The sequence below is a fragment of the Phlebotomus papatasi genome, chromosome 2 (genome assembly GCF_024763615.1).
Source record: "Phlebotomus papatasi isolate M1 chromosome 2, Ppap_2.1, whole genome shotgun sequence".
Taxonomy (NCBI): Eukaryota; Metazoa; Arthropoda; class Insecta; order Diptera; family Psychodidae; genus Phlebotomus; species Phlebotomus papatasi.
Window position 1 is genome coordinate 88371279 of NC_077223.1, and position 15073 is coordinate 88386351.

General features: G+C 34.0%; 2 protein-coding genes across 2 annotated transcripts; both read left to right on the forward strand.

Moving 5' to 3' along the window:
- The first annotated feature begins 2604 nt into the window (after positions 1 to 2604).
- LOC129804927 (uncharacterized) lies at positions 2605 to 4307 on the forward strand. Its single transcript, XM_055852714.1, has 3 exons — positions 2605 to 2714; positions 2790 to 3089; positions 3151 to 4307. The coding sequence occupies exons 2-3, from the start codon at positions 2810 to 2812 to the stop codon at positions 3939 to 3941; spliced, it is 1071 nt and encodes a 356-aa protein (XP_055708689.1). The 5' UTR covers positions 2605 to 2714; positions 2790 to 2809; the 3' UTR covers positions 3942 to 4307.
- Positions 4308 to 7879: 3572 nt separating this feature from the next.
- On the forward strand, positions 7880 to 8997 carry LOC129804950 (transmembrane protein 50A). The gene is made up of 3 exons (XM_055852745.1): positions 7880 to 8113; positions 8193 to 8324; positions 8387 to 8997. The coding sequence occupies exons 1-3, from the start codon at positions 8024 to 8026 to the stop codon at positions 8633 to 8635; spliced, it is 471 nt and encodes a 156-aa protein (XP_055708720.1). The 5' UTR covers positions 7880 to 8023; the 3' UTR covers positions 8636 to 8997.
- The last annotated feature ends 6076 nt before the right edge of the window (positions 8998 to 15073 follow it).

Consider the following 15073-nt stretch of genomic DNA (forward strand, 5'->3'; position numbering starts at 1 on the left):
AATGACTTTTCTTTTTCAAAATTTTTTATATTAATTTATTTTTTTCAGCAAAAAGTTCTTTAGAAACACAAAATAGAATATCCAAAGATTGTATATTGCCTATTTTGATATAATAAGCTACTCTCAATTTTCCAGAAAAGCGTGTAGAATTTTCCGGGTCATATATGACCCTATTGTCCCCAAGCTTAACAGTGTTTTCGTTCCAAACCTATAGCGAAATGTAGTTGGGATATTGTTTTTCTTTGTGAAATGCAGGTGGGACATCTTGATCCTGGACATTTCATCTGATATCTGATGAATTATAATATATTTTGCAATATTTTAGAGTATTCTGCAAGCGTCTCATATTGTGCAATTGTATTGTGTGTGAATAAATATGTGGATTAGTTTATTTTTGCCAAATATCACTCAAAATATTGTGACAGAGACTGTTCAAGGGATTACCAGGAAGATTCCTTGAACACCAGGAGTACAGTGTTCATCAAGACAATCCAGTTTGCCATGGTTTTGGCCAAATTAAAAACTTCAAGCAAAAAAAAACTCTTAAAAAGCCAGTGATATAGATTTTGAAAATGGTATGTACACTTCCCTTGAGGACAACAGGGTCATATGACCCAGGGTTTTTCCGAGTTTTCACGCACTGGAAATTTTTTTTCCTCTCTGAACTATTATATTTGATCATAAAGCATTAGGAAAAACTCAATTTTACATGAATTGATGTGCTGAATAAAAGTGGGACGCGAAAGAGTTAAGGACGATTGGAACACCGGTGTCCCATAAAGAAAATAATTTTTCCCGACTACCTAAAGTTATTTTTTTCTTATGTCTGTACGGGTGCCGGTCAAAATCCCGAAAGCCAAAATCCCGAAAGCCAAAATCCCGAACGCCAAAATCCCGAAAGCCAAAATCCCGAATTCTTAAATGTGTCATAGCTACTTCAGGATTGTATCCGCGCTTGTTGGAGGCAAAGGGAAATCTTCTGTACCTTGGGAAATTATTCTAAACATTTTCCTCCATATAATTTCATCCCTTTCAGGATTTTAAAAATTCGGGATTTTGGCTTTCAGGATTTTGGCCTTTTCGGGATTTTGGCGTTCGGGATTTTGGCTTTCGGGATTTTGGCTGCCACCGGTCTGTACATAATTGTAAAGTAGAAGGTTGAAGGAATCTAAAATATTTTTTGCAAGTCTCTAGCTATTTGCTATGTAGTATTAAACTCAAAAATGGCGAATTTTTAAATTCTAAAATTCATAATTGATTTTATTTATTTTTTATACTTCCAATTTTTTTGTTAAGCAAAACCCTTTTGGCAATAAAAACTACAATACTCATACTACTACTCATACTAATATTTTTTATTAATGCGAAAAATATTACTCGTTGGTATTGTCAGAGAAAAATTACTTAAATTTCTGGGCTATTTTTGCCCCTATCGTTCATATAAGCACAAAATACACCGAATCAGACTCTATTGGACTTTCCAAGGTTAGATGTAAGACTTATCATTGATTACGTTTCTCAGTTTAATTTTTATTGTTGATTTTCAGTCCATGAAAAGTGTCTCGTTGTTAAAAGGTTAAAGACGAGGAACGGCTTAACGTAATTATAATCAAAATAATGATTTGACTAAATTCCCATCAGTTTCCGACTAACTAAGTCATTTCTCGTCTTAAACCAAGAGACGGATTAGTCAGAAACTGATGGAAATATAATCCGATCATTATTTTAATTATAATTATGTTAAACTGTCACTTGGCTTAAGTAGTCAGTGTATCTAGAGCCCACAGTGTAGAATTACTAAAATTTTGCAGGAGGAATATTCTCGAAAATTAACTTGAGTCTATTTGGGCCCTTAAGCGGAATTGGGATTAGAGATTAAATATTTAGGCATGCAGAGCATACTACTCGCTCAAAGTGGCTGCATCCCATCCCTAGACATTCTCAACAATGTAGAATAGAATGAAGAGATATCCTCGTTGATATAAATATTGAGTTTCAAAAAGTTCTATTTTTAAGAAATCTCTTATATTATTTGTTATAATTTTAAAATTAAAGTTTCTTAAAATTTAGTGGGCGCCTTTAGGGACGGGATCTATTTTTTTATGAGCAGAGCTTACTCCAGAAAGCTTTATGACATTATGACTATAAAAGAGAGCTCTAAAATCAGAAAGTATAAACTATCACCAAATTATTATCGTATAAGATAATTCACTAAATAAGATACTTCTTAAAAATTAGATAGGGGAAAGCTTTCAGGCTTCGCACACACTTTGACTTCGAACACTTGATATTTTTCCCAAATTCTTTTAACGAATATGAAAAAAAACTAGTTCAAATTCATTAAAAGAAAATGGCAAAAATATGAAGTATTTAAAGCCAGAGTATGTGCGAAGCCTGAAAGTCTTCCCCTAGTAAATATATTTCCTCAGTGTCTATTTCTATTTTATCATTAATGATATCAATTATTCCGAGAATTATATTCACGTGAATATCATTTCGCTCGAAGATATATTTTCCTACAAGCTCAACATTATTGTAATTTACATAAGCTGTGATTTTGAAGCAAGCACTGCGAACAGGGCTGAAATGTTTCCATCAGCAATTGTTGTTTGACGTTTCTTCTCCAACAACAAAATAAATTCGTGACCATTAAATTTTTATTGTGAAAATTCTGCAGATAATTTCAGTAAAAAGGGCAGTTAATAGGATTTTCTGTAAGTTTAAGCACTTTTTTATAATAATATTGTGTTATATTGATTTAATAATCAGTTACTAATTGAAAAAAATAGAGATTATTCCCCGTTGAAAAATGCATTGCGCTGAGGAATTTGCGCCAAAGAAATTTCCCAAGACAGAAACTTCTGTCCAGCCTGATCCTAATCCTCAACCTGAACACATTCTACCAGTGGATGATCCTTATTATGCTCAGAACTACGGAAATGCAATGTATGAGTCACAGTCGGGAACTTGGTCTGGATATGGTTGTGTACCGAGCGTGAGGACTGAATTGCTACCATACAGGGAAACTGAACCAGGTCCATCTAAACCTTTGCCTAAAATCAAAGTGAAACCTAAAAAACGGTCATCAGGTAAGGGATCTCTTAGCGTTATTTCCTGTTCCTTTTACCCATTGACGATGATACTTTTCAGGTGATTCTTCTGGAAATGGAAGGAAGAAATCTAATCCCGAAATGTGGGCTCAGACACTTCGAAAGAAATCCCGAGAAGCTGGTGAGGAGTACGTCAATAGAAAGGGAAAGACCATTCCAGCAAGAACAGTCAAAGAAACCTGTGGTGATGGTTGCAAAAGAATGTGCAAGGTATTCACTGAAGAGGAAAGAAATGCAATTTTTCAGAGATTCTGGAGTCTTCCAGACGAAGACAAACGTTTTGTCATCTGGAAATTTGTAAAGAGAGTCGAGCCCAAGAGGAAAACTGAACCTACCTCGAAGCGTGGCTATACATTTCAATATTTCTTCGAGAAGAACAATGTGGTACATCAAGTTTGTCAGAAATTCTTCCTCAATACCCTCAACATCAGCTGTGCCAGAGTTTACTACTTCTTCGAAAAAGCCCAAACTCCCGAGGGCATACCAAAAAGGATTAAGAGGGGCCGAAATCGTGGGCCAAATTACACCGAAGAGGATTTGGTCAGAGTTCGAGATCATATTGGAAGCTTCCCGTATACCCAATCACCTGGACATAATTCGATGAAAAAGAAGAAGTTCCTCGATGCAAGTCTCAGTGTCTCAGCAATGTTTCGCATGTACAAGGAACAGTATCCTGAATCAAGGGTCAATGAATCTGTTTACAGAAACATCTTCAACACCAATTTTAACCTATCGTTTCTTAAGATTAAAAAGGAACGTGCTCCTGCAGCTGATTTGAAAATCAAACTACCATCTGGAAATCTTCAGCAGAAGAATCCAAAATTCGTCTAAGTTGCAATGCATCGAGAGAAGAATGCCCTAGACACACTTACGACTTAAGCCGAGAGACGGCTTAACATAATTGTAATCAAAATGATAATAAGATTATATTTCCATCAGTTTTGGACTAATTCGTCTATTGGCTTAAGCCGGGAAACGGCATAGTGAATGAAAAACTGATGGGAATTTAGTCAAATCGGCTTAGTTCGTAAGTGATCTAAGTCAGAAGATAAAATGAATAGAAATTGAGAAGTTATAACCGCCTCAACGGAGGTTTCAGTGCGAAATAAAAAAAAAAAATGAAAGAAAAATTATTTATAAGTTGAATTTTTGATTTATAATTGAAATAAAATAATAAAAATTAAAGCCTAAATGGCAGAATCTTTAATGTTTCATTAAACTTTCACACTAAATTGTACATAAACATCTCGTGACGATAGAGATAGGGGAAGGTAGAGTAATGGTACTATTCTAATGAAAAATGAACATTTTTTTAGCACTTTACTGTTCTCAAGTGCTTCTACATTATCGACTTTTTTGTGTTGGTTCCTGTCACGACTGTTTGGTAGTTTTAGAGCACGGCGAATATTGGGGAAAACAGTCGAAACAGGAATCAACACAAAAAAACAATGTCGATAATGCAGAAGCATTCGAGAACAGTGTGCTAAAAAAATATTCAGAGAGTCAATTTTTGAAACTCTTACTCGTACTCGTCAGCTTTTTAGATACCGAGAGAAATCCACTCAAATATCCCGCAGATTCTTGAGTAGGGGAAAGTACTCTCCCTTCGAACGTTCATGCCTTCGAATAATGCGAATTTTTCCTAAGAGACTTACTCATTTCTACTGAATATTTGTTAGCTTATTATCAATTTATTGATAATTTTGTGTAAATCTTTTAGGAAAAATTAAAAAAAAAAAACAAACATTCTAAGAAGGCATGAACGTTCGAAGGCAAAGTACTTTCCCCAACGTGCTTTGATTACTTTAAAATGAGTCGTTACAGAAGGATTTGCATCTGCGGGATGTACATGCGTACAAGTCGTATTCTCTTGGTCTCTTAAGAGCTGATGGGTGCGAGTGCGATGTTTCAAAAATTAGCCCTCTGAATTTTTTGGCACACTGTTCGTAAATGCTTCTGCATTATCTACTTTTCTTTGTGATGGTTTGTTTCGACTGTTTTACGTAGTACTCGCCGTGTTCTAAAATCACTAAATAGCCGTGAGAGGAACCAACAAAAACGTCGATAACGTAGATATATTTGTGCTAAAAAACTGTTACGAAGAAAGATTTCTCTTAAACATTTTTTTACGCAAGACTGTTCTCAATTGCTTCTGCATAATCGACTTTTTGTGTTGGTTTCTGTCTCGACTGTTTTCCCCAAGCCTGGTCATGTTTCAAAACTACCAAACAGTCGTGACAGAAACAAAAGGAATATCGATTATGCAGAGAACGTGAGAACAGTTAAGTAAAAAAAAATGTCACGGAGAATGATTTTCCCTGAACATTTTTTAGCGTAAGACTCTTCTTAATTGCTTTTGCATTATCGATTTTTTTTTGTGTTGGTTTCTATCTCGACTGTTTTGCTCAAGCCTCGTCACTTTTTTTTAACCCTTTAAGGACGATAGGAACACCGGTGTCCCATAAAGAAAATAATTATTCCTGACTACCCAAAGTTAATTTTTTCCTATGTCTGTACATAATTGTAAAGAAAAAGGTTGAAGGAATCTAGAATATTTTTCGCAAGTCTCTAGCTATTTGCTATGTAGTAAATATTTAAGCTCAAAAATGGAGATTTTTTAAATTCTCAAATTCATAATTGATTTTATTTATTTTTTATGCTTCCAATTTTTTTAAGCAATACCCTTTTGGCAATAAAAACTACAATACTCATACGTAATATTTTTCATTAAAGCGAAAAATATTATTCATTATTGGTATTGTCAGAAAAATTACTTAAATTTCTGGGCTGTTTTTGTCCCTATCATTCATAGTAGCACAAAATACACCGAATCAGACTCTGTTGGACTTTTCAAGGTTAGATGTAAGACTTATATATCATTTATTATGTTTCTCAGTTTAATTTTTATTGTTGATTTTCAGTCCGTAAAAAGTGTCTCGTCGTTAAAGGGTTAAACCACCAAACTCATAATGATCTTGGAGATCATTAGAAATTTCAAGATAAATCCTTTCAAAATAAATCCAAATTTAAGCAAATAGGTTGAAAAATCGAAAAATCGGCCCTTCAAAGTGGTTAAACTTTGATCTTCGAAACTCCGATATCGAAATGGTTTTCCTGAGTATTTTCCGACAAATAATTTAAATAATAGAACACCGGTGAGGGTCGGGTTTTCGAACATAGGTGTTCAAGGACGAAATATGCGCTTTGACTACCTCTAAAATATATTCGAAAATGCAAGAAATCGTAGGAGCCGTTTTTGAAATTAAACTAAAAAAACATGGTTTATGGACGAGAAGGAAGGGGGTGGGGGAAAAGAAACAAGGCGGTCCTAGATAATTTTTGACTTATGAGAAAGGGGTCGTCGAAGACCGGAAGTCGATATTCTTACCGTTTGGTTTCTACCCGTGTCACGGATACAACTGTTCTCTCTTTGAGTTCGAGCAGTAAAAAACAATAAAACAAGCTAAATTGGCGTCCTTCAGAAATCCTAATACGGACTTCAGATATAAGGCTTTGTGAGATGGCTTATTTTCTTTAAATTCTTATCACACGAGATTTGTTGGACAATTCTGACATGGAATTAGGTGATACGGATAAATAATAAACCAGCTAAAAGGATCCCAGAATCCGGCTAAACGCCCAGTCTGAAGAACGCTTCACTTTATTTAAAATTACAATTTTCAAAACCGATAATGTTAAAGGTTTGTAGTGGTTTAGTGATATCACATTTATTCAATTCTGCTCATTATAAATTTTAGAACAGACCTGTGCTTATTAAAAATCGTGTAGTGTAGGAAATTTTGTGTTGATAGTTCTAATGGAAATTGCAGATTGACGTGCTGGTAACACTAATCCCGCTCATTCACGGTACCATGATAAATATTTTTGCGCCAAAAAGGCATAACAGAAAGAAAAACTCTCATTAAAATAAATTGTCTTATTGATATCTTTGTCGGAAGACGGATAGCTGTTCACTGAACACCCTTTTACTTGAATCTTGCGGAAATATGAAGAAATTTAAAGAAAATATCATTTCAAATGACAAGCTTCCTAAATAGCGCGCAATACAACTCGCAAGAGAGAGATAGAGACACAAATAACTCACTTTACAAACGTCTGGCGGCGCTGCGGTTGCAAAAAATCTCCGAAATGCGACAAAATATTTTCTTCTCTATTTTATCCTTATTAGCAGGTCGTGTCCCTTTTTGTAATATGTACTTTTGTATTCTTTATTAACCAAAATAGTGTTGTACAAAAGGGTTTTTCTCAAACCTATCCTGAATTTTGGGACAGCTCAAAAGAATATGAGTCTTCCAGCTCAAAATTTCATCCCAATATTTTTGTTGTAATATCGACAATTATTTACAATTAACACAAATAGCTGTATTCAACTAAATTATAGAAAGGATTTTCTTATGAAAATGATTTAACTTAAGCAATTTTTACATTAAAAAACCTCTCATTTTCTTTACGTGAATTTTCGCGGCACTTCGAAGAATCTCAACAGGCACCACCAAATTCACTTCGGCTTTTATTTTAGCTCAGGCCTTGTAGACGAATATTGAAATATTGGTTTCAATATTCTCTTCAATATTGAAGTTTTATTTCAATGTCACTTTGAAATGTTATTATTGCAATAATTTTCCTAGTGTGTAGACAGCTTAAAAAATGAACTAAAAATGTGATCCTTACAAAATTTGGCGCTAAAACCAGTCGATGTAATTTGTGTCTCCACTAATCGTCAACGATTGATGATTAATCATCGAATAATCGCGGATTTTGTATCTGTCAAAGTAAAGTTTTCGGCACCAAAACAATAAAAAAAAACTGTGTGAAAATTTTGTGATTTCATCCCTTCTGTACTGAAATATCTCACAATAAAAGTAGCCTCACATAGTGCATTTTATGTTAAGATGGCCATATTCGATGCATTCCACTCCTGTATGTGGTTTGAGGCCACAAGCAGACGAAATGCCTTCGCCGCGATAGTGTCCGGACTTTTCGTGAGTGCTTTTTCTTTATCCAAATCCCCGGATTACTGAGATTACATGACTCATATCTTTTCTTTCATCCTTCACACAGTTCTTTATTGGCTGGTGGCTAATCATTGATGCCTCCACGGAGAGTGGAGGCGGTCTCGATGGGGCTCATCACATCTGTGGAATTCTCGGGAGCATTAGTTTCTTCATGGTGAACGCTGTCTCCAACTCAATGGTACAATCTTACCCATTTGGGGCTATTCCTGCATGAGATTCCTCTGTTAATCCCCATGATAGATTTCAGAATCATACACTGGTGGTCGACTGAGTCAACGTGGAGCCCGGATTTGGCTCTTTGTGGGCTTTGTTCTTGGGTTTGCGGCAATAATTGCGGCTGTGTGGATCATGATTGCAGAGTTTTCTCTGCCAGAAACGACAGCAAAATGGCCAGGAGTGGCTCTACTTCTCCAGAATCTATTCATCTTCTTGGGATCTCTCGTGTATAAATTTGGCCGATCAGAATCCGATTCGGAATTTGGCTTCTAGAGCCCGTTCCTCTCCAAAAAAAAGAAAAGAAAGAAAAGCACCAATCCTTTCATCCAAAAAAAACATTGAAGACTTTCTTAAGTTATTTACTTTACTCTGTGTCTTCGTTTTTCTTCAATTCGGCTACCATCAGAGCGTCTCCAGGTAAATCACACTTAGATACCACTCTATTCTTATTTTTAGATTTATTATTTTCTGTAATTTACAACGCAATTCTCATAAAGAAACCATTCGGTTTTCTTTTAAAATGTCCATTTATATCGAGTTTTCATCATGTAAATCCTAAAAAATCAATTCATTTAGTATTTATAAATATTTTACAAGGAAACACTTAAATAAAGGATTTCTTGATTAATGCAAAACAATGTATTTTTAAAAACCGAAAAATCAACGTTGAAAATTAAAAATATTCGCACTTTCGCGATTTGAGTGGCATTTTGGAGATTTTTGAATTATTTAAAAGCATTCAAATTCTTACTTCTTGAACAAATCTTTTAATATTTGGATGAATATTGTAGCAACTAATGCTACAGATCCCGCATCGGAACATGTTGAAGTGCCCCTCTTTGATAGTCTTCCGGAATAGTGTTCCAAATTGCCTATTCCCAGAGAGACAGGAATCGAGCTTTCTCACAGCCGATTCGTACACTCAGTCCCGGCATTATACGCTTCGGGATTATGCACCTGACGGAATTATACACATACAATTATACAAAATTGTCTACATTTGGGAGTCAATTTATGAAATCATTTGTGAAATACGCCTGAATGTATACTATTTTGCGACGCGGGAAATTTGAAAACATTTTGCTACTTTTCAGAATAAAACTTTAATTTCTTTTATTAAGGTAAATTTTTTAAATATTCTAACCATTTATTGAAGAATTCTGGTCAAAAAGTACCGTTTGTCCCCGCGAAATTCGTTCTACGGCCGATTTATTCAAAAGAAAGCCCCTGCGGTTATGCAAATTTTCTCGATGCGTAATACCATTGCGCGCGTTTTTTTTTCGGTTCCGAAAATGTGCTTAATCGCGGGACTGAGTGTATATGCTTTCGGCATAATCCACCAGGCGGTCACTACTCCATCTATCGGCGGAAACTAGCGACACAGTACCTCTAAAATTAGCCCTTATAGCACCCCTCAAAGTCACCGCCCTAACTGGACAGTGATTGGTACCGTTAGCTTAGAAGAGTCTTCCAATTGGACGGGCTTTCTCCCTCCAACTCCCCTACCCAGCGAGCACCAAATGCTAAGCTTTTTCAAATCAGCTGAAAACATATATTTTTTCAGCTGAGCTCTGCTAACCTCGAAGTTACACTAGCGATCGCAGTGGCAATTAGTCAAAGTTATTCTTTTTCCCCAATCGAGTGAGAGACTTTAATGCACTTGGTTTTTGTCTTTGCTGAGTTGAGTAGAAGCTAAGGTTAACCTTTTCCATTATTACAATTTTATGATTCTTACAATAACCACATTTGACATTAAAAAATAAAGTAAAAAATTTTAGATTCACAAAAATTTAAAAAAATCATATTTATAATATATTTTGAATAATATGTATTCTTAAACCTTTTCCGACCAATAAATTTAATTTTTTTTGTCTAATTTTATCAAAATATATTGTGAATTCATTTATAAAAAAATATACTACACCTAGGGTGAAAGGAACGTCTGTTCGACAGGGAACCCCTATTGACACTCTCATCAAAACATTGAAATTTATTTAATATAAATTGTTTATATCTAGTGAAATTCATGTAATCTGACCTGCTTTCCTTTAACCTACCCGTTTCTAGAACTGTTCTGCGAATTTAAGAAGGTTTTAAAAAGGTTTAAGCAATTTCAATTGTCGACGTGGAGAAATTTCAAGATTCTTATGAAAAAGTGTAAGAAAGAAGCTTTTACAAAAATAATTTTAATCTATTTTTTTTAATAAAATGAACGTATATCTGTTGCATAACAGTCAAAAAATAACTAAATTTAAATTTAATACACAATTTGCATCAATTTATTTTAATTAAAATGAATTTAATTACAGTGTCAATAAACCGAGACAAAATCGTCGATTTCAACGTCTATTGACAGGTACAGATTGCCGACTTTTGTATCAGCTTGATAGATGAAGAAGAATAAGAAGAATGAATAAAAGTAAACAAAGTTGCTGCATTTTTGTGAAAGAAATAGTGAAATTACTAACAAGTTCAGTGTTTGTGCGCAAAAAAGACTAAGAATGTTTGTTGGTGAGTTGCCACTGGTGATATTTTTATAGTAGAACTTCCTTCAGCTCTAGCACTGCAGAAATCTAATGCGTGACAAAAATTTCTACTGCACCAGAGATGCCCCAATGGAAACAGTATTGTCTATAAGCTTTTGAGAGAGAATTCTTAAGGAGAGTGTCAGTTTTATAAATCTAAAAGCTGCCCATTGCATCCTGTAAGGAATACAATGTAAGATTATGAGGATAGAGAAGTTTATCATCACGAGAATGGCTGCTGTGAAGGGACATAAGATTTACAGAAATCTCTGTGAGGAAGAGTTTCTTACGGAAGGACGGGGCATTCTGGATGGAGATTTAATAGATTCCCTGGTTGGCAGTCCCCCAGATGGAGTCATTCAGTGCAATAAGGAAGTTTTCAGCCAAAATTTCAATCAAAGGTGTAAAGAAAAAGTGTCCAATAGGTGTTCAAATTTCGTGTGTCAATAGATACCGAAAGTGTCAATAGATATGGCATTTAGTCATGATCTTAAAAAATACAGTTTTTTTTAGTTTTTCAAACATTTTGAGAAAAGTGAATGATACTGAACGGTAGTCAAATTAATAAGTTGATATAAGTTATTATTTAAACACAAAAAAATTTAATACAATAGAAGATATCAGTCAGGAAAGTTACGAAAGTTCTTAAAGTGTCAATAGACGTTCCTTTGACCCTAAATTAAAATTGCATTGCCAAGAATTCTTGTCCGCTGTGATTTTAGAAAATTAATAACCCAAGAAATTCTTGGGAATTCTCAAGATATTTTGATATTTAATGAATTCTAAATTCGAGAAATATTGAAAAAACTTCGGAACCTCATGGAAATACCAAGAAGATCAAGAACATATAGAATTTAGAGCCTCTATCATTTTTATTTAATGGTATACATAGTCTACTCAAAATTATTTGAAATGATTTCCAACAAATTAGCATATTTTCCTGACTTTAAAGGTATTTAAAAACTCTCTTCTAAAAAATATAAATGCATATCATTTTAATTTAAAAAATGAATCATCAAATTGAACAAATTTTTCATTTAAAAAAGAACAGTATTAAAAAAACGAAAATTGTTGGTTTGTTATTTTACCACGATAATAAAAGTAGTTTTTTGCGTAAAAATGCGCATTATTGAACTCATTAACTCTTTCCGGACCGCAGCATATACTGTAAGCCAATTTCACTTTTTTTTAAAATCAAAAATATCTTTGCTCAGAAATTAATTGAGGTCCTACAAAAAAATATTTTACATTTAGACATCCTTATAGTTTGTAATCATTCACAAGAATAGGATTTTTATCAGTTCTGAATAATTAAAAAAAAAACATTGTTTTCCACAAAGTATTCATATGCTGCTTTGTGTACTCAGAGTCCCAAAAGAGGCGAAAGAGTTAAGTGGGGGAGTCACAACTTTTAAATGGATTTTTTTAAATGCATCTGCAACTTTATTTACCATAAAAAAGTTAAAAAAGTAGAAAAATCCTGTTTCAAGATCAATTACAATAGTTGTGACCGACTGTGAGCATAATACATCAATGGCTGTTCCAGGAAAGATGCCAATATTTAATTGCGAAAATTGAGAAAAATATGCTTTTTGCAAAAGAAAAAACATATTTTTAATAAATAATGAATAATTTTATAACCCCCGGCTGAATATTTGCTCAGAAAAAAATATTTTTTTTTTCTCGGGAAAATAATGACGCAATTCACTAAAAAATGCAACATTTTTGGTCGGGAGTATGTTTAATACTCTTATTTGACCATTCTCTATAGGCAGCATACCGCAGCATAATTCCTATAATAATATAAGTAATAAAAATCGTGATTATAATATCCCCCAAGTTGATAAATAATTTCAGGGGAAATTCCAAGTCCATTTTGACATTTTGAGAGAAAAAGAAAAAAAATGAAAGAGAAAATTTGCTGCTAAATGCTTCCTGGCGCCATCTACCGGCAGTATTTAGTTCTGCCATCATCCACTGCGAGCGCTAAACAGTGCCATTTTCATGTATTTGCTTAGCACTTTTTGTTCGAGAGCTGCTGATTGGCCAGCAGACCGATTCAGCAAAAAAATGCTGAAAATCCTATTTTATTCTGCTAACTGTGCTCGCTGGGTAGGCTCAACAGTCCTACTACAATAGTTGTTTATTTGTGACTTTCAGTCTGGTTTCAGAAACACCGCAGTATGTCGTCCTCCCTGTAAATAGGGTAATTAGGAGAAAGTACTCTCCTTTCGAACGTTCATGCCTTCGAATGATGTGAATTTTCTTTTATTTTTCCTAAGAGACTTTCCTAAGGCCTCAATTCGGAGACTAGATCAAGATCAAAATTTCAAGCTGTCAAATATTTCCAAGATCAAGATTTCATATTCTCACGTAATAATTTGTAGGACTTGTCTTGGGTTCTCTGGCTAAATTGGCTCGACTTCACTGAAATGAGTCACTCCTAGAAGAGTTATCAATTTTTTTCGAGTGAGAGCAAATTCAATTGATAAAATTCGCTAAAGTTATTTTCCTAAATTTACGAAAAGAGAATTTTACATGAATTCCGTTACGTCTTTGAAAATATTGTTCGTTCGAACCGTTTGAACCTCAATTTCGAGGTTAAAAAATAATCTGAGTGAAAAGTTGCACATGGATGAAAATGTAGCTAATAAAGTTCTCTATCAAACTCACAAAACAGATTCTTAGGGACAGTCCTAGTTTTTGAGATATTTTTGATTAAAGTTGCTAAAAAGTTCGATTTTTCCATGATTTCTGACATATCTGAGACTACAGCGCTCCTGGTGTGAGTTGTACAAACTTCATCTATCCAGAGGATTATCGGGCATCTAAAGGAGACCAAATGTTCCCATATTTAGAAATAAATCGGTTCATCAGAATCGGAGATATAGGCACCAAGGTATGAAAAAACGGCAAAAAACGGGTTTGCCTAGATTCCAGGCGCAAAAACAAAATGAAATCAAAATGATAAGTATTTTCGTAAATCATTTGACCCTAGCAATGGAAAAAATAGCATGAGAACCCAGGGACAAAAAAAAGTTTAAAATTGTTGCACAGTTTAATTGATTAAGCTAACTAATATTTAATAGAAATATGTAAGGAAAGTGTGCCAAATTTCGGCATAGTTGAATGCAAGCGCCAAAGTCTCAAATTTGAAATGTAATATTTTTAATACAAATTGATTTTTTTATTCCTTTTTCTTAAGGAGTGTTGCTTGGAAAGTTGTTAACGTTAAAATTTATCGTCTTTATTTTTTTTTAATCATTCTTAGTACATTTTAAAATGAATAAAAATGTAAACATAGCTTTGGTTCCCTATTTCGGCCACCTTTATTCTCATAGTTCCTTGCCCTTCGGGATTTCTTCCAATGTCTGTTTCACGTCATGTCATTTGTCGAAATTACATTTTCTGTTCTTTTTTTGCATAGAGTATATAAAAACTAAAAATTCATGGAAATTCGAGGAACAAAAAGGGTGGCCGGAATTCCAACTGGCCGGAATTCCAACTGGCCGGAATTTGGCACACTTACCCTATCGAGCTGTTTTCTAAAAGGTAATTTTGTGATCATTCTCAAAAATGCTGGGGCAAATAGTATCAGGCATAAGATACTATCATATTTTGATTCGCTTTATTACGAGTTTTCGTAAATTAAAAAAAAAATAGCTAGATGACATATTTTCATAGAAAATTTATTCCTCTATTACACCTTTTTAAAACACAGTTTTGTCTATCTGAACGAGAAAAGCGCTTTTCAAGCTATTTTAGAAATAAACACACAAAAGACTGCAAATCGTTTGACCAATGCAAACAACAAGCGGCGACACATAGCATTGACGTTTCTTTTCGCCGTGAGACATCAGAAATTGCTTCGCTTTTTTGTTACTTTTTGCTCTATACCTTTTGTTACTTTTTACCTCAAGTAGCCATTTTTAATAAAAGGATTTCTGGAGAAAAGTATCTTCGTAAAATTCTAAAATAGATAGCAGATAAGTATTCAAAGAATATCCAGATAATTTTGGGAAATATTCACCAGTGCATCAAATTTAATATAAGTAGCTAATAATTGTTATCTTCTGCACGGAAAATATTTCAAAAATAGGGCTAAAAATTCGATATTTTTTATTGTCTAAATTCCTTGTTCAAATTCTAACAAACTTACGACATTGAAGAAGACCTATGGAGGCTA